The 20,846-nt window shown below is 34.7% G+C and overlaps 1 protein-coding gene across 1 annotated transcript; it reads left to right on the top strand.

The window, feature by feature from the left end:
- The first annotated feature begins 1,400 nt into the window (after positions 1-1,400).
- LOC146165599 (uncharacterized) lies at positions 1,401-19,986 on the top strand. The gene is made up of 15 exons (XM_083382201.1): positions 1,401-1,508; positions 7,365-7,512; positions 8,116-8,201; positions 9,065-9,284; positions 10,796-11,170; positions 11,638-11,761; positions 12,101-12,266; positions 13,917-14,045; positions 14,581-14,682; positions 14,755-14,877; positions 15,416-15,569; positions 16,320-16,447; positions 16,933-17,089; positions 17,467-17,615; positions 19,241-19,986. Exons 1-15 carry the CDS (start codon positions 1,415-1,417, stop codon positions 19,327-19,329), a joined length of 2,244 nt encoding a protein of 747 aa, XP_083238327.1. The 5' UTR covers positions 1,401-1,414; the 3' UTR covers positions 19,330-19,986.
- The last annotated feature ends 860 nt before the right edge of the window (positions 19,987-20,846 follow it).

The raw sequence follows: 20,846 nt of genomic DNA, 5'->3' as shown, positions 1-20,846 counted from the left end.
AATAATTTTAAAAAGTGCTAGGTGCGCCATCACGTTTTTAAGAGTTTTACAGGTGCGCCATGACGTAAAAAGCATAAATAAACACTGGTCTAATGCAAAACAACGCAGGTAGAAAACTTATCTACAGTTAATCGCGGCCGCTTCGCCAGTCTGTTACGCCAACACGTTTTTGAAGTTTTACATGACATTAAAAGCCAAACATTTGTGTAGGGTGTAAGATAAATCTAATGAAACGCAAGACTTGGCTTTTTTAAGGACAAAGTTTCACTTTGGTAATCCATTTGTATTATAACTTACGTTCGTCACGCATTTACGTCCAAGTATAGGCCCTACATAAGAAAAACGACCCAACAGTAAGTAAATGCACAAAGGACAGGACAGACCTCGGATTTTTGTTTTATGGGGCCTTGAATATTTTTTCAGAGATGACAGCACCAAAGTACGTAAAATCGTGACATCATACAGAAGTAGCATACTGTAACTTAAAACCCGTAAATAGTGCGTTCATTTTGTTTAAGTTTTAATTGAAGGTAAAAGTTTTTTTTTTTGGAAAAACAATAATATTTTTAAAAAATTACGCCATAAACGGGCATGTAGCCTTAAAAAACTTGCTTAGAGTTCGATATCGTGCACAGACAATAAACATGCAACTGAAATGGCCAAACATTATTTTGGGAGTTGATATCATATAAAAGCACATGTTTGTCGGTAAGCCTAATGTTCAACCCGAACACCGTTCGGGCTTAGTTTTAACACTACTTAATAGTGGTAACAAATTTGCACAAAAGCGAAAAAACGCCTACCCTACATATCGTTAAACTGGCCAAAACCTTCATTTTCGAGTGTGCGATGAGACGCACACTTCTTTGGGTTAAAACCGTTTTATCAAACTAGGCTAAAAACAAACATAAAAAAATAAATATACGTTGTTAAGATGGACAAAAGATACGGATTGGGGGACATTGTGGTGAACCTAATTCAGCCCCTACTATCAGTTAGTTTACTCTAAGTGCAGATGCCCTAACACTTCCTAAAAATACAGAACAGTTCTATAATTAATTGTATTCTCTTGAAACAAAATTTTGGCAATTGCTTAAACTTATACAATCAACGTCTGTTTGAATAATGTATAGGCTACATATTTTGATAAGTAGGCCTATATTCCCCTGATGTCGTATTAAGTTTGTACCATATCCTCTCAAGGTTTTTATTTGACCTCACTTTTGACTGGACGTGGAAAACAACCTGTTCCCGATTTGAGTGAGCAGTGAATGAAGAACACAGGCTACACATTGTCAGGTGCTAGAGGCACTTGGTGCTGCAGTTTGTGGCTAAAAACTTGGCCCGAGAGAGAAAAGTGAAAAAAGGAGAAAACGCATAAAACCCGCGGCAAATGCGGATTGTCATTCAATCCATGACTGCTGCACCTATAACGAGGAAGATGATATTCAAATATTTGATGCTGATTCTGCTGCCTTTTGCCAGATGTGATGAAGATGATCTAAACGGTAAGTTGTTAGGGTATGTTAAATGGAATATTCATAGTCTATAGTTATAGGGTTATCATATGCTTATGACAAAAAATAAGCCTCCCGTCATTATTTAGAGCAAGCTTCTTACAAATTCTTGGGGTTTTACAATTCAAACTGCAATTCTTAGTGCCTAAATTTTACAAATAACCGCCTAAGTTTTACAATAACAGCTTATATCTTTCTTATCTATGCTCAGTAGTGGCTCGAACGGAAAAGTTAATCTACAAAAAAGTAATATATGTTGTTTTATGTTGATTAGGATTTAGAAAATTATTTTTATAATATTAACAAAAACCGGCTGACGCTTACTTATTGTGTAATGTTTAGTTTTTTCTGAAAGAACTGCGTGAATATACAAACGTAGAATGTTAGCCTAGGACCATAGTACTTCAAACCTAAAGTTTACTTGATGCAAGTTAAAAGCCATCACGCATACGTTTAACAAGTTATTTTTTTACATTAATAAAACCGGTGCGCTACAATTGTAAAGGCTGGTTCACATTAGACGCGTCTAGCGTTAACGTAAAACGTTTTTAAAAAACGCTTTCGGTTGCGGAAAAGTTGAAATATTTTAAGTATGACGCTTTCGGTTAGAAGCGAAATTTACCGTCAGACGCTATCGTTAGGCGCCAGACGCTTTAACGCGTCTAGTGTGAACCAGCCTTAACGTTTGGGTAAGCTAAGCATGGATATCGTGGGCTGTTATTTGGTTAGAATTTTGAGCTAAAAGTTCGTTGTTTATATCTAAAAGCTATTTTGTCGCAATACTTTTATTTTTTAGCAAGCTGCTGTTAGTATTTCGCATAATTAATTATTGCTAAACCGTGGAAAACCGTTTTAACATATATTTTTGCAAAATATACTATATTTATCAACTTTTATAGACACCGTCATGCAAAGATTTGTCAATTTAAAACTTTCAATCGCGTTTTACCTGCTTCAGCTAATTTATAGTTTATGAGTTTGCAAAAAACGGCTTCAAAGAATAAAAAACACATTACGGTTTCATAAATTTAGCTCCAAATTTTGTAGGTAAAATCTACGCCGAGAAAATTTAACGAGTTGACCATCTTCTGCAGAATACAGTTCATCCCAGCTATATCGCTATCTCAAAACTAATTTTGAAAAAATGAAAAAAATATTATAAAACGGTTTTATCGTTCATTTAATAAACTTGCGACTGTGATTTTATCCAACGAAGGCGACCAATTGTTGACTCGCCTCCGGGTTTAATTCTCCTAATGTATTTGCATGGCAATATCCAAATGTGATTCCACAACCCCAAATCGTAAACACATGTTGTTGTTTTTACTTTTAATACCATAGCTTAGAATCGTATATATATTTTGTATAGCGTTTTTCTTTAGAAAAATTACCAAACAAAATGCTTTGTAAACCTGTTTTATCCAAATGATTACAAATTTTGCTTTCCAAAGCGTGAGACATGTGTGTACGTTTTAAAGATATATCTCATCTTATGACCGAGACGAGTAATTTTATTCTAACACATTAATGCAATAGTTAAAAGTTTTACCATAGCCTAACTTTTTCAGAAGTTGGCGTTTTGGGGCAAAACTAATTTTTGAAACAGGAAAATACTATTTTTAAATGAATCATTTTGCGAAACTCACATTCGAAAATAAATGTTTTGACGCGATAATTCCACGTCACTCGATTTACGGAAGTTTTGCATCCTATAGAGTAAACAAAACTAGCGGTTACACAACTGGAAATACCAAGCTGCGATATCGTTAGTAGGGTGTACACGATACACATGTTTTGACCGACACTTCGCGCAAAATGCAAAGCAAAATATGCCCGTGCACCTGCGCCTCTGGTATACATGAAAACACACACAATTCGGAGAAACAGTCTGGTGCCTTGGGGTGGAGCCTGTTTTCCTGTAACTCCTCCCCATCTGTTTGTGCAATTTTATGCTTACGTGATTTTTCTCCTGACGTCATTTGTTGACTCTGATGTGACGTCAAGCACGTTTTAAGGTGGTTTGTTTTTTGAAAACAGTTGTAACTTTTTTTTCTTTAGACGTCATTGAAAACGTCTGTTTAACTCACGGAACACACATCAATAGAATTTTGCTTAATTCCACTACAATTCGTGCACGGAAGTCAATTTACTTCTTTGTTTGTTAAAATAAATTAATTGATTTACAAGATATAATCTTGCGACGACGAAACGACCCACCAGGATGTCGCGACGCACAGTTTGGGAACCTCTGTTTTAAACTGTATATAAATTCTATAGCAATGTTCTATTTTAAATACGAAAGATATAATACGTATTATGTTTCAGACCATGTACCTCATTCATCGAGAAAAATATTCCTCGCCTTTGTAAAGAGTTTATCGTAAAAGCCTAACTTTACCGCTTTGGGGAATATATTTAAACAATTGTTTTGAGTTTTAGTTATACAATTCAAATCAGGTCATACTTATTCCACAAAAATTTTTTAAACAGAATTATCATATAAGAATATCAAAGCCCATACAGAAGTAGGTATCATTTTGGACGTTCGAATAACTCTTTATTCATTTTCAACATGATCAATAAAGAGTTATTCGAAACGTTCAAAATGCTACCTGTATGGGCTTTGATATTCTTATTACGTCTTACTACAACCTCCAACCATTATGCTCCAAAGAATTATCATACATTTTTGTTTTTATCTGGTGAAAAATTGCGATCTTTGAGCATTTTGTTTAGTAGTTGAATTATGCGTTGCAAATCAAGCCATGTCGTAACTATAGGATAACGATGACACCACTTGCAAAATAAACGAGGATACCAATGTATTAGCGTCCATGCTTTCAAGTCGTTTAGCTGTGAAAATAAAGATTTAACTGATTGGCGCCCACATTTAAGATAAAATCTCATATACCTCCACCCACACTTTCGCAACCCTTAATCGATCTAAGCTTTGCGAACACAAACTATCGGACTATGTTCCTTCATTTCACGCGATCGTATCGCATTTACCGTCGTCCTACGCTTTTTCCATTTATTGACTATTGCGTAACAAAACAGTGGACTTTCTGTTTAAACCTCAAACAAAGAAAATATTTAAACGGTTTTATTTCATAATCCACTATCGATCTGATGTTGGTTGAAAGACTAATTATCTATAAATATTTTTTTTCCACGGTGGGCACCAAAATGAGGTGGTGTGTGTGCAAATAACTGTATGGATACATACGAGCATTAAGTTTGTATAAAAAATATATCTTTGAAGCCAGGAGTAAAACCAGAAAATTATGCTTACCGGAATAAATCGGAATTTTTAAGGATGTCGCCGCAAAGTTACGTCATAACAAAACGTCTAAAACAAGTAACGTGTCGTTTTGGATCGATACAGTGAACATATATAAATGTTTAATATTAGTTGAAATACATTGAAGGATATAGCGGGATAACCTGTTTAAAAAGAGGCATACAGCCTGGTAAAAAAGATCAATATTTTTTTTCTTTTCAAGATAACTTTTACCACTGTACTTGAAGCTGCTTTACTATAAAGTTATACAGATCTTTTGTCTGTTTACAAATTTATAAGTCAATTTAGGGAAGCAGATTTAGTTCTAAATTCTGTGATACTTTATAGAAAAGAAGAATAAATATCAAGGTCCATGCATAAGTAATTGAAATTAAGTGCATTTTGTAACTTTTTCAATCCCATCATAAGCTACGAACATTTACATACAACATTAAATACAAACTACAACCATTTAACTACAAACTACAAACTACAACCATTAAACTACAAACTACAACCATTTAACTACAAACTACAACCATTAAACTACAAACTACAACCATTAAACTACAAACCACAACCATTAAACTGCAAACTACAACCATTAAACTACAAACTACAACCATTAAACTACAAACTACAACCATTAAATACAAACTACAACCATTAAATACAAACTACAACCATTAAACTACAAACTACAAACAATAAACTACAAACTACAACCATTAAACACAAACTACAACCATTAAACTACAAACTACAACCACCATGCTTTAAAGTTTGGAGAAACTTGTGATTGACAGCTGCGGGTGTGAACTCGAGTGTTTTCACGCCCAATTCAAACCGCACAATCATCGATTATTACCGGCCGCTCCCGCGCTGATCAATCGCGCCACTTCAACAAACGCCCGCCTTTTCGAACATGATTTCCATTCAGACCGCACAAAGTCGTTTATTACGTCATTGATTGAGTTGAAATCTCTAACTTTACGGCTGCACCTGACAGCAGTAAATTGCAGGGTACGACAAGGTTTTGTGACGTCATAGCCACCTTTTGTTGTCGAGTGTGACGTGACAAGGAGTAGGCCGGATCAATGTGGCCTAGGAAGCCACAAAATACAGGAAGATAAAGTCGTACTTTACAAAAAACCTTTCGAAAATTATAAAGGATTAGGTAGTTAAATTTCTACTTAAAGTGAAGCTTTAAAGTCTGTCATTATTTCACAACGTGTAAATCTTTCGACTATCATCTTTACATCTTTCAAAAGAACTACATTTAGCGCTGATGCTAGGACAGAAAACAATAAAAAATAAAAAAACATAAAATAGACCCAAGGAGTTTTCAGTATAATATTTTTCATGAAATATAACGTAGCCTACCCCTACCTACAAATAAAGAAAAACAAAGGATCGTACTTAAAACATATGTAAAACTATTTGTAAGTTTTAAGCCATCAAATTTTAGACTGAATATGAAATCCTTGTGGATTTTTCTAAAAATATCTCAGAAAAAAACATAAAGTTTAAACCAAGAGTTTTTCTTTTAATTATTTTTCTGGAAATCGTACTCAGACAAGATCTAAAATGCGACGAGCGCAATTCTCTTTGACAGCGTTTTAACATGCGATGTAGCAATAGCGAAGCTGCAACGAACAACGTGCTTCAATATACAAGCCCAAGGCACCAGCGGTGGCCTTATCAGCTTTACGCATCTGCAGATGAACATTTTCGCGGGCGCACCTACGCGTTTTCTACAGCGCGAATTTTGCCCAACCCAGGAAAATTTCGAAGGATGGCTATTAATAAATTCCCCAGACACGAAAACTTCAGCAAAACCGAGGTTTAGACTTCCTTACTGCGACGCGAAGCTTTAATCGCTTCCAGTAATCTTAAATATTTGCGAGAAGCTCAACATTTAAGCACTTGTTAATTAAAACAAGACCACTAAACTTGTTTCCATTGCGATAAAGAGAGCATCAATAAGCTATCATTAATTTTTTAGGATATCTTAAGTGCCTTTTGAGAATTTTACGTCTGCGTATAAAATAAATTTTGCTGTTGATGGTTTTATTAACAGCTGTTATAGTGTACCAAAAGTAATGGTGTAGTACATTGGGTTTGCGAAGGCTGTAAGTGACTCAAACGTTACCTAAATTTGAAAATATTTATTGTATTGTTAATAAGTTGTTTTTCCTAGGACGAAGCACGATTGTGCGAAATATCGTCAACATTACGATAAATATGTCGTTCAACTGTGCCACCTTAGGTTTAGAATTAAGAAATACACATTTTAACCAAGTTAAACATACCCTTTAAAGCGATCATCATAGCCCACGGTTTCCTCATTTCACTTTATACGAATTATAGGTTTATTGCATTTTATACGAATTATATTTTTTTGAACGTCAATCACGCAAAAGGTGTCACTATTATCTTGTTCCGCACCATTGCTATTGAAATAACTCAAAGTAAAACATCACCGAAAAAAGTAATATGCTTTAACGCTCCCACAAAACAAACCGGGCTTGTTTTGATTTAAAATCTACCCGATTATTACGTCACAGATGCGGAATGCCTGAAGGGACCGAGTAAGTGGTACAAGGGGACGATGAGCCACACTAGAGAAGGGTTGTCGTGCCAACGATGGGATGTAACGATCCCACATCTACCGAAGTATGTTCCAACTGATGGAGGTCACCACAACTATTGCAGGTGATGGCTCAGCTTATAAATGTTATGATTTTACACGGGTTGTAAGGGATGAAATAACAGAATGGTCTAGCAATGCTAGTATTAGGGACAGTCTTGAAAGATGTTAGACACTTTTATGCAGATGTTAAAAACATATATATACATATATATGTTTTTTCGCTAAAAAAGGATTTAGATATATTTAAAGAGGTTTAAATAGCCGAATGGTATCGCAAACTTATATTATAAAGCACAATAAAACCATAGTTAAAAATTAAACTGAGTTTCGGATTCCATAAAAATAAACACTATTTTATATAATTATTATAAACATTATGACCTTAAAAAATTGCTAGATGTTTCTTTCATAAGTTGATATAAAATATCAAACATTTGGTGCATCAGGGTTGACAAAGCCATTGCATTTAAGCGAAAATGTCTTTTAGTAACTTTTGTTTAACGCCGAGACGTTTGAAAGGCTTTAATAATATAATCTTGTAACTCGAAGGTCTCAAGTTCGAATCTCGCAATAGGCTGGGTATTTTAGTCCTTATCTTATAGATTGAAATGATTAATATTTCTAGCTTTTTAACGTATTTTAAATGCTTTGTAATATGCCTGTAGGAATCCCGACAACGATATCAACGGTCTTTGGTGTTACACAACCGATCCTTCAGTGAGATGGGAATACTGCAACGCAACCAAATGTCGTAAGTGGACAACTACAACAATAAAATTAGATCCTCCATTTATCGACTGATTTTTTAAGAGGTCATATTTATAAAACGGAATTAAGTTTAAACTTAAGACTTTAAATATAAAATTGTTATCTCTTTGTACCGCGCTGATGTAACGTTTCATATTTCATAGACGACTTTTGTTGCTTTGAAGCTAGATTTATAAACAGTTTTATTTTAATCGAATCTAAAAAAAACTAAAATATATAAATCTAATAAAAAAATCAATTCTATGAAGCAAACATTTTGTTTTGTTTTAAATTTATTTTTTTGGGTGAATTAATTCATCAACAGACGACAGGTTGTTTCTGACGTCCTAAATGCTCATTAATCCTCATTTTTGCGCTTTGTTTTTAATTTTTTGTCGCCGCCAATGAGTTATATCTTATTTGAATGATTTTTCTTGGAAATTAACACTATACATTTCCTGAGAAGCCTTTTTGTGGCCCTTGGTACGTATTAATCTTTACTTTTTAAGGCAACTTTTAATTTTTTATCAGCTTCGAAATTTGATACTGACGACGAGTCGATTCTGATTTGAGTGATATTTTTTCAATATTAACATTTTAAATTACCTGAGGAACTATTTTGCCGCCTCGTTGTGACGTATCAATCGTTGATTTTCATGTAACTTTTAAAATTTCTTAAGAAGTATTGAAGTTTAGTACTGCGCATGCGCACGTCGGACTTTGGTATATTTACATAGCTCACTCGAGTCTCGAGTCCGACTCCAGCAAAACAAACCGAATCCGTCAAGTTTTAAGTCGAACGACATTTTGTGACCTTGTTGTGACGTATCAATTGTTATATTATTTTGCATCTTTTAAAATTCTCAGACGACGAGTCTCTTTTGATTTGGAGTGCTTTTCGCGCCACAACCGCCCACGTGGTGGCGACACATGCAGACCCGGAACTTATCCAGCCGGAAAGCTCGATGCACTTCAACCTATCAGTCATTGTGACGTCTCAGAACATGAACAATGGAGGCGCGGCGTCTGACTTTACCGCCGTGACCGGTAGTTACCCCAACCAGATGGTGTATTACGTCGATTACAGGTAAAAAGCGATATTTTGTAATTTATTGTAATAAACAATTAAAAACAATTTTACCCCATTGAATTGATCGTATCTATAAGCTTTAAATGCCAAAATGGAATTCAAGATGAAAAATGGCAGATGATTGCATTTAAAGCGGCAAGATACAGTTTGGCTAGGCTTGGGTAAAAGCATAAAAGATTGTTAAAATCATAGAGTTGTAAACTGTTTTACACGTTTTAAGGATGATTACTCTCACTGAAACGTTTTTTACCTCTTTTTATAAAAATGAATTGACGAATAATCTTCATTAATATTTATCTACTTACAAGTCTTACATAAAGGTTTCTTAATACTTGCAATCCTCCTTTTTTATTTAATGTAGAGAGTTTACAAATATACAGGAGTTTATTCAAAATCCCAAATAGCCGTAATTCACATTTTACAGGCTTTAAATTTACTAAAAAATACAAGTTTAAGTGGTTAAGACATCTTTGTCTGGCAAACAATACCATCTTTTTTATAAACCCGACTGTAGAAACCAGCATGCGTTTGGCAAAAAAACAGCTAGCTGGGCAGAATATTGCGATACAGGATTACTTTGAAGTTTGGGTATACGTTTGATTGTGACAAGGAACTTTAAAATATCTGACTTCGTGGGATGAAAAGGTTCGATATTATCTCGTGACGTACACTACCCCAAATGTCATTTTATGACAGGGCCCTGATTTTGGGAGATATAGTTTTGAGTTTTGCGATTTAAATTAAGTTGAAGCCCTGAAGCGATTTGTGCATATTGCAGCCAGTCACCTGCGTGTTTTGGTCAAAACACCTAAACCGGTTTGGCCATTCATAAGTTGGCACTAGATGATGTTGCATATTTAGATTATTACACAAAAATAATCAAAATCTTGGACACCGAGTGTTTAAATTTATTTACTTTAACCAATTTTAGGTTCTCTTAATGATGTTTAACTGTGATCATCGACATTTAACGCTTACATTTGGTGGAGTTTCAATGGACATTGCATTCAAGTGCCTGAGGCAACAATTTAAAACAGCGACAAGCAATTCCTAAACTGTCACTTTTATAATACCAATCGTTTTGTAGCTTTATTTAGTTGTAGGTTTGATTTTAGGTACGTCATAACTTGGTGTGGTATCATTACCCACCGAAATTAACACCAGTGATGTCAATTTGATTGAGAAAGACCATTTCTTTTGAAGAATTAGTCTTCCAATATTTTTTATTTGTGTGTTTTCGGTTACTCTTATTAAAAAAATGTTAACTGCCGAACTTGTGTGGTACACTAAGGATAAGTACGAAACTTTAACAAGAAGCCCAAAAAGCTTACGTTTTTTATGCTGAAAACTTTTCAAGTTAAAAAATGTTGCGTCTAAAACCAATTTTGCTGTATGTTTCATTGTGCAGGGCTTGCTACTACAAGACAACTATTTGTGAGAAATTTTGTTGTCACTTAAGTATAAGTGACAGCCATTCGATAAATATAATATTTATTTTTTTCTTCTAGATCCAACTACATCGGAAGACACAGTTTAATCACAGGCGAAAACTCGCAACATTTCCACGGGATGGCAGCAAAGATCAAGGGGATTACCCTAGATCGAATCACCAACAACATCTACTGGACTGACGCAACAATAAAAGCATTGTTCGTCAGCAATCAAGCGATGACGTATCACAACATGATCCTCACCACAGCACCTGGCGCCCCTTGCGGCGTTTCCATTCATGCGGAAAAGAGATTTCTCTTTTTCTCTGTGTATAAACCACTGGGGTCAAAGGTGATAAGAACTGACACTTCCGGTAAAAACGCCCTGGTTCTTGCGAAATATCCAAACATCTTCGACGTTCCAAGTCTTGTCGTGGACGAAGGCGACGACAGGTAACTGAATATGACGTCACAATTGATATTGTGATGTGGATACACTTATTATTGTTTTTACTGCGCAATATCTTGGACCAAACCGTTGGTTCTTAACCTTTTTAGATGTGTTACCCCGAGAAAGCACTTGATGCATTTCAACTTTTCTATGAATTTCAAATTTCCCTTTTTTTTAATTCATGGCCTGTTTTCAACAAAAGGATAAACAAAACCAGAACGGCATAACAATTTGCGAATTACAATTGGTAGGCTAAAACAAAATTTCGCATTTCATTTATAATTTCAACATTTACCCTAAATTTGATCTTTGACACATCTACTATTGGGCTGTAGTTGACAAAAAGCTGAGAACCTCTGAACTAAACGGTAAAGCATTCGAATGTCCAGGTGTGTGCATAGTTTATGGCGTTCATTAAGTGTTGACAATATCGCATCTTTTAAACTTATTGCTTTGTTACGTCACACAGGGTGTACATGGCCGACTACTGGATGTTCGGTTCGATCATTTTCAGCACAAAGTTGGACGGAAGTGACAAGAAAGAACATTTGTTCAGAGCTGGTTCCAGATTTGTTTCCATCGCGAGCTATCTGGTGAGTGTGACGTAATAATTATACAATACGCCCCCTAAATGTTCACTAATTTTTGTTTTATGTGTCAATCTTTTTTGTTTAAGGTTGCTTTGCATTTTCAGCGCTAAAATAGGCTCAAAAGAAAATTTTCCATTTTGTTGCTATTTTAATGTTGAGGATAAATCAGGGTTATTTTTTTCTTATAAAAGAAATAAAAAAAACTAAAAATCTATTTATGCGTGTTGAATGACATTTCTGTTTAAGTTTTTGAAACCAAAAACCGAAAAATATTTCCAGATGTATCACGTATAGCTAGAGTGAATTGATAAACATTTAATTTCAGTTAAAAAAAATTAACAGGAATATATTTACGTTGCTGACGATCGACCTTGGCTCGACGCTGAAGGTCATTCAATGTACTCCATTTTCATGGCGAGCAAAACCACTCATAGAACGCTTAAAATCGCCATGGACGGAGAACCACAAGGTGTCGCTGTTCTAGTGGAAACTTATCCAGAAATTCAAGGTAGGAAAAAATTCATCAAATAAAAAAATAGCAAAAAAGGTAAAAAAACACAATAAAAATGCTAAGAAAAGTGTCTGGACTTTCACTTATTTAATTAGGCGCCTAGTCCATAAATAGAAGTTCTTTAGATGAGTTTGATCTAAAGTGCAGTTTTTTAAGGTGTTTCAAGGGATCCAAATAGTCTAATACTTTTTCCAAAAGTCTCAAAATATAATTTACTTCTGCAATCACAGCAGAATGGTTGTTTTACATACGAAGATGTAATACTTGAACTAGAAATGTAACTAAAAACAGAATTTGCAAAACACAATTATGTGTTAACACTGAAAAGTACCATTATAAGTTTTAATTGGCTTAACTGAACTACCTTACTTGAATAAATTTTCAATACTAAGTTTTTTCTGTAAGTTTGCCATTGAGGTTGTAGTATATTTAAAAAATGTCTTGGTCAAATCAACAGCTCAGTTAAACTAATAAAATAATTTAAGAGACAACGCAGAAAAGTTCATCAACAACATTCGATTGAAAGAAATAAAGTGTTTTGCAATTTAAGTTGTTTTCTATTAATTCAGAATGCGAGTATAGAGGCCCTGGGGGTAGTAAGAACAAAATTAGCAACTAACTTCACGTCAGAAACGGTTTTTGGTTTGTTGTGAAACTCAGCCACCGATACAAACCACCCTTTTAGTTTTAATTGGCCGCTCAGCATACGCACTTCAATTCTAGTTCCCTGCAGTACACCGCATTGTGTACTTTATCAGCAGCAAGATCAGTGCTTTGCGTGCATTCAACTCTTCCTTTTAATAGATAAAGATCGGACTCAAAGTGGATTAAACAAACATGCATTGGGGATTTGGGAGAAGTGATACTACTGCTGTTTTGCATCTTAAAAATCATAAAAGTCGATGTTTGTAGAAACCATAATTTTTTTGGTGATAAATAACAACGGCTTTAAAATCAATTTTACCAAAGGATCGCACCCACGCTATGAACACACCGATCACATGAATCATAGAATATTTAGGTTTTAATCATAATGTTTTATTTGTTTTCGGGCTAAAATACAGGTAGTTAGACCCTAAGTTATTTTTGTTGGGTTTTTTCACAACCAGTAAAGAGATGTATTAAATTAGCGTGCAAATAAGAAAAAGGGACAAACTGAACTCTTAAGGAACCTTAAACTGTATCCAATACTCTTTTTCAATGTTGATAAATTAATTTTATCCTTATAGGCCTATACTATAGTTTGAGAAACACAGCATTTCCCGTATCTTTATTTGTACAATCCAAACTCAAGTGTTACACAACTCAAACTCGCAAATTGTTAAAATAACAGTGGTTTTGGGTCTTTTCTGTCACCTAACCCGTTTATATTATCTCTATACTAAAGGTACATTAAACGCATTTCTTTAACAGCCCTTTGACGCTGTTTTCAGCGCTTTCACGCTAGGACAAGTCAAATGGATTAAATCAAGAGTGTATTTAAGAAACCAATCAGCTTTTAAAAGCGACTATACCATTTATTTTCAAGGCGCAAATTTTAAGTTTACATGCTTTAACAATTGACTTGGTCCTTTTTCCAAAAACCACAAGTTCACCGGTTAAAACAGGTCGGAAAACACTGCTTTAAACTGTATTTCTATTGTTAAGAATCCAAGCTTGGTTCGTGCTCTTTTGCGCCAACTTGCGACCACATTTGTCTGCCTCGAGTGAACGCTGAACGAGAATGTATTTGCTCGGTCGGGTTCAAGAAAATAGGAGACACAGGATGCGTTAAAGGTAAGCTGGATGCCCTGTGATGCTTGTAATTATTTTGAATTATTTCATTGAAATTTATTCATTCAAATTTTAGACTGATACTTCAATAATGCTTGTATTTTGCGTTAAATATATTCACTTCTAATAAGAAATCCGTTTATTTGGTAATCGGAAAACTAGAACGTATTTTTGCCAAATTGAAGGAATAAAAGCAAAATTAGGGCAATTTAAATCATACGTTCACGATTGATTGTTCCTCAACTTGGATAAACCACCCCAAAAATAACACAAAAACAACTAAAACAGGGAAAATGGAAAAAAGGGATTAGAATTCAAAAAACAATAGTTTCTATTCAAAGTCCAGATTTATTTTATACAAATCTGGTATTTATGATACGTGGTCTAGTGATTCATAGGGCATAGGACAATCACAAAACTTCATCAAACGCCAAAATGATAAAGATTGAAGTAAACCAAATGTCTGTCTGATAAGACATCAAAAGAAAACAAAGCAGTCGTTGTCAGTTGCCTGAAATCTTTTTCCATCTTTTGACAGAATTACTTCGAAGTGATTATCTTCTCGTGGCTGATGGAGGCGGCCACAGCATTTTTCAACTAAGTATGACGTCATCAGATAATACGTCATTATTTACTTCCGGTGAGTAAATAAATTTAAATCTGATTTAAAGTCAAACTTTGTTTTACCAAACAAATAAATTTGTTCTTTTAGGTTCTGGCGATATTCTCTCGCTTGCAATTAATCCCATGCGGCAGGAGGTTTACTGGAGCGAGAGAGACTCGTTGTTTAAAAGTGAGGGGAGGAATGCTGAGAAAGTTATGGACAACGTAACTGGTAAGAAGATTTGGATTATTCCATATATTAACACAAGAATAGTAACAAGGGATGAAGCCTGCAAACTGATTAAATTAGGAGTTCTTAAACTTTTTTTAATGAGGAACCCTAAAAGTAATTTGGGTTCGCGTGGATCACGGTCGGAAAGAATTTCAGAGATGACGTCATAAATTGACGTCATAAAACAAGTAGACCGAGGGCACCTGTTGTTTTCGATCAAACAAGAATTAAACTAAAATGATGTCTAAATACATTGAAGAAGACGGTAAAGCGTTCTTTCTAATATACTACAAATATTAGTCAAGTCAATAAAGTTCTGAGCAAAAATCTTATTAGTCCTTACAGTCAACCTCCCTTTTTGTTTAGTGATCCCTGCTTTAAAGGAGTGTATCGCAAGTTGTTTTATGTCGCCTACCAAATACTTTATCCATAAATCGCTGAATATATTTACGTTAGTATAGTGACTCACACATAAAGTTGTATTTTCCGCAAAAATTTAACCTTACGTTTTTATAACTCTACTCAACTCACATTCCAGCTACAGCTATGGCCATTGACGAGCTGAACGGGTACATTTACTATTATGACGCAATAAAGGAGAACATGTACGTCACCGATGGAACTTTTAAGTCGGCCATATTTGATGAAGACAAACCCGAAATAAATGCGATCAAAATCGACTGTAGCAACAGGTAATGGTGAAATCCTCATAATATGCTATAGCTAGTGCGATTATTTTTTGACCTAAAATTAGGAAATTTTGACCTGAAAAGTTAAAATTTTTGACCTAAAAATAATTTATTTTTACAATATTTTGACCTGTTAGAAATATATTGATTTAAATGAGCTAGGCGACATTAATCACGCGTTTTAATACTGTATATTGCTCTAATAAAGACATAATACGGTTAAAATAACTTTGAACATAAATTAAAACTAATTTTTTTTGATAAAATTGAACGATAAATTTCAAACCAACTGAACGACGAATTTCAAAAGTCTGACTATATTTTTTTTTTTAATTTTGTAAACGATTATGTGCATTTTTATTCGATTTTGACTTGAAAATTTTTCGACAAATTTTGACATAATGTGTAAATTTTGACATAATTTTGACTTTTTTTGACTAGTCAAAAAATAATCGCCCTAGTTATCACCTATTTCAAGATAGTGTAAAATGTAGAAACTTTTTGTCGTACAAGGCATTTCCTTGGTAATATTTACATTCTAGTATGGACAATGTAAGGGAGTTTACATTTTCTATGTTTGTTCTTACCAATTTTTTTTTAAACTTTACCAAAGGAACTGTTTTTATGCACCTATATACACGTGATTTTTTACCTCAATTTGCAGTTTCGTTTACGTTTGCCTACTTTTAGTTAAACCTAAACCTAATTATTTAGAATGTTTTATTATTGAGTCAATATTTTGTCGGTTACCAGGTTATTATACTGGACGCAAGGTACCTACGGTCATGGTGAAGTTTGGAAATCAAATATGAACGGAAGTAACCAAACCATCGTCATGGATGGCTTAACATGGGCGCCTACCATGGATATTTCAAAACAAAGTACGGAAAATGTAGTAATTTAAATTTCAATTCTAAACATTAATAATACTCTATCTTTTGCAATACTTTTGTAAATTGCAGCAAAAATTGACTTTGTCGTTACAGCGTTAAATATATTCTTTTTCGACTATTTAGACAACAAGCGTCCAATAAAATTGATCGAGGGCAGATTTACAAATCTGTAGCAATTTGAGCAAACAATAAATAAATTATCATACAAACATTTATAAGGATATGTTTTCAGTGGTAAAAATCCAGCAAACAACTTATATAAAATTTTTAGTAAACCAGCAATGTAGCTTATAATACCTGCGTATAACTGTGATCTGTTCCTTCCGAAGTAATCTAACTAATAATACATTGACAAGTGTGGTTTTAATGAGAGTTTTTCTACACGACATGTGTGTTCCATATAGGTCGATTAGTTTTTTTAGCTTTCTAAGGTCTTAACTGAAATTTTTAATTTTAACCAAATCGTTGTTTAGGAAAGAGCTTATTGGTCATGGATTCTGGCGACCAGCGATTGGTTGAAATTCCACTGACGTCATCAGATGTTCACTCAGGCGAATCGATGACGTTTGAGTATGATTTGAGCGAGAATCCTTACCGAAAGTCTGCCTGGGGTTCGTCACACGTTATAGAGTAAGTTGATTTGTAAAATTAAAAAGAAACACTTTTTAAAGAGATGGTGGGTAAAAAGAGAGGACCGGTTTTATTTTTTTTTTTAATATAGGAAGGTGATTTATATTATTGTTTATTTATAAGAGCATAACAACTGAATCAGTTGGTGCGTGCTAAACAACTAAAAAATTCGAAAAACAACATTTGTGAAGTTATAACTTCTAGTGTTTTAATCTTTCATGGTTCTAAGCCCCCTTTACAAAGTTCCAAAACATTGATGCCACTATGCAACATTAGTGATCCATCGTTTAGAATTCAAATAAATTAAATTAGTAATGCCGGTAGAAAAATCATAAACTGGAAATTTTAGTTTTCAACACAATTTTTAACTTTTTCAGCATTAAAGAACACAACGGTGACGTATACTTCATCCGGGACTCTGGTCACGTGATCAAGAAGCTCAGCCTTACCACGAACATGATTGACAGCTTTGGGTCACGTGTTTTCTACGACACGAAATGGTTGGCTGTGTCGGGGTCACCAATAGGTAATTCCCGTTGCTCGCTTTACATTTTAAAAATTATACCCATCCTTTGGGAAAATATGCATTAGGCCGATTCCTAACTGATAAAGTGGTACCTATTACTTTGTTGTTTAGATAAAATAAAATAATTCTACAAGGCCAGTTGATTATTGTATCGAAACCGCTAGCAATTAAGTATCGAAAAACTAAATATACGTCTTAGGACTTAGGACAGTGCATCTCCTCAACCTATGGGTCGCGACCTAAAATTGGGTCACTGTTTAATTTGGTTGGGTCGCCGACCGCAGTAGTCATATGTTTATATCAATTAAGATTGGTTCTGAGAAACATTTTCAATTGGGAAATTAGGGAAGCAATACAATATAATGCTTTATAATATTTTTTTAAATTCGAAATTCTTTATGCTAATGTCTATTTTTTGTTCGCTTACAATAAGCTGTGTTTTTTGCTTACAAAAAAAAACAATTGGGTCGCCAAAGCTCAGTCGTCATACTTACACTTAATATTTGGGTCGCCGCGAAAAAGGGTTGAGAAGCACTGACTTAGAGTATAATATCGGGCTTACCTCAGGTTGAAGCGTCCGCCCGAGAAAAAAATGTTTTTAAAGGACAGGCCAAATCTAGTTTTACCTTGTTGGTTAAATTGTTCGTAGCCTGCTGAATTGCAAAACCAATAGATATTCCTATAGTAGGCCGCAAAGTTAAGTATTACCGCCCCAGTTCGTAACATACGAAAACACCCAAACCAAAACTTCAAGAATTGAGTTTTGTTATATTAGTTTTCCCTTCAGACAAAGTACTGGTTATTTACAATTTACCAATTAATGATGGTAAATAGCAGGGCTGCGGAGTCGGAGTCGGGACACGACGGAGTCGGTTTGTTTTGCCGGACTCGGGACTCGAGTAAGACCGCGTAAAACTAACCGAGTCCCGAGTCCGACGTGCGCATGCGTAGTATCAAATTTTGAAACTGATAAGGCGGCAAAATGTAAGTTGTAAAAGTGTAATAGCAAATGTGAAATATTTTTAAACCATGTAATGCGGGTGGATCAATTATGACACCAAAATGAGTGGATTGCAGAAAATCAACCTTAATTTAGTTGCGTAAATGGGTAAAATACAGGCTGTAGAGTCAAAGCTGGACTCGGGTGTATTTTATTTGGCCGGAGTCGGACTCGGGTTGTTTTTAACCAACTCCGCAGCCCTGGTAAATAGTGCTTGTTGGCCAGTAATCAGAATTTTACAGATAAAACCTCGACGATGCTTATTCATCACTTTACTCAACCAATTTACAAGAAACTGCATCCGAAATGACGTTTGTAATTTATATATATATGCTACAGTTCCCGTCAAAATATAATTTCAATGGATAATTTTATTTCTGGTCTAAACTAAATAAAAAGTAAACAACAGAAACAACACATTCTCAGACCCCTTAAAACAAATAAATAAAAAGTCAACTGACACCTTGAAAGACATTTTTGTTTTTTAAACGAAATTATATGCAAGAAAGAAATAAGTGCGAGGTATTACCAAATCAAGACCTTATTATTTTAACACAGACAAGGTTACAAATCGTTTTCACGTTTTCATGTAAATCATATTAAATGGTATATTTTTCTCTTTCAGAACTGAGTTTCAGCCCGTGCAGTGTTCGAACTAAGTCGTGTCCCCAACTGTGCATTCCTATTTCAAGTTCAACTTCAGTTTGTCGCTAATTTCAAGCTCTGTGAAGATCTTTTAATCAAAAAGACAATTTTTACACGTTAATTATCAGAGTTACTCTGTTCCTTGTGTAAACTCTGGGCCAAAGTTTTGTTTAAAGTTTAAACTCGCATTGGGGTTGCTGAACTTGTAGAAAAACGATGATATGAGATTTCAGTTTTCTACATGCTTAAAATTCACATTAGCGGAACACTTAGCCCATAGGTCACTTGATTTTGCAATGAACATATCTAAGTAACAATTAATTATCCGTGCATTCGTATCTGTTAAAAAAATGTTTCATGACTGTATAAAGTGTTACATTACTTATTTTTAACACAGCCCTTCTGATTAGGGATGTCCTCCGATGGTCTCAGATTGAAACCGATAATCGATGCCAAGTGTTAGTGGGCCTATCGGTAGCGATACTAGAATGGTTTCTGTGCCGATCCGATACCAAATTAATTTAGCAATTCAGCCAAGTTTGCGATTCCACCTTAAAAGGTTAACTTATCAAAAATGTAAGTTACCAACAGGAGGTAACTGAACTTTGTAACGCTTAGGTAAATTTTAGCCTAACAAGCTGAAAAAAAATATTTTGTTTAAGCATAGTTATGACGTCATTTGATGTTACATAGAAAGCTTTTGGTAAGAAATATTGGGTGTCGGAACAATATTGGACATCCCTACTTCTTATACGTTTTGCGTTTGTGAATCTTTGGTTCTATTTACCAAAGTGCACTTGTGTTTTTATTTTAATTCGCTTTTTCAGAATGTATATATATATTTCTTCGCCAGTTTTTCCCACTTTTTATCCTTCTTGCTTCTCGTGTAACACGAATTTGATTAAAATGTCTGGAGTCACGTGATTCATACGCTCAGCCCTAATGTTTGATTGACAGCTTGCCTGGGGACTCGATAAAACCTAAAGTTTAAAAAAGGCCAAAATTCCGCAAAGAAAAAATAGCTAAATTGTTTACATGACCGGATAACGGTGATAAACGAATTTAAAAAGCCTTGTATAGGCGGTTGTTAAGATATAGACATTTCGAACCAACTCATAACTTAGAAAAGCTGCCAACAAAACGGCAAATAACGAAATTCCACCTTGAACCATACCAAGGTATGGAACCAAAAATCATATTAATGTTTTGGTGTTCTAATAGCCTCCAATACAGTGGTTCTCAACCTTTTTTTACCCGTGGCCACTTTTTGATGCTGTCAAATAGTCACGGACCCCTTACATTTTTCTAGTGTAATATCTGCGTTTAGTTATTTAGTATATCTGCCTAGTGTGCCTTATGTAAGGTAAAGTAGTAGACAACGCCAAACTGTACTGCATGACACGCTTGTTTTAATGTGATTTCTGCTGCTGTACCTCCGAAGTTACTCTTAAAATGCGTGGTTGTGTTTTTGACAACGCTAGACGTCGTCTCTTTGCGAACGATAGAATAAAGTTAAACCAAAATCAAGTTGCCCCCGGTTGACCACTGCTAGTCACACTCAATGCGATTTACAACACGTTACAATG

Source organism: Ascidiella aspersa, chromosome 2 (assembly GCF_963924565.1).
Source record: "Ascidiella aspersa chromosome 2, kaAscAspe10.2, whole genome shotgun sequence".
Classification (NCBI taxonomy): domain Eukaryota; kingdom Metazoa; phylum Chordata; class Ascidiacea; order Phlebobranchia; family Ascidiidae; genus Ascidiella; species Ascidiella aspersa.
This window is presented reverse-complemented; position numbering and strand designations above follow the sequence as displayed.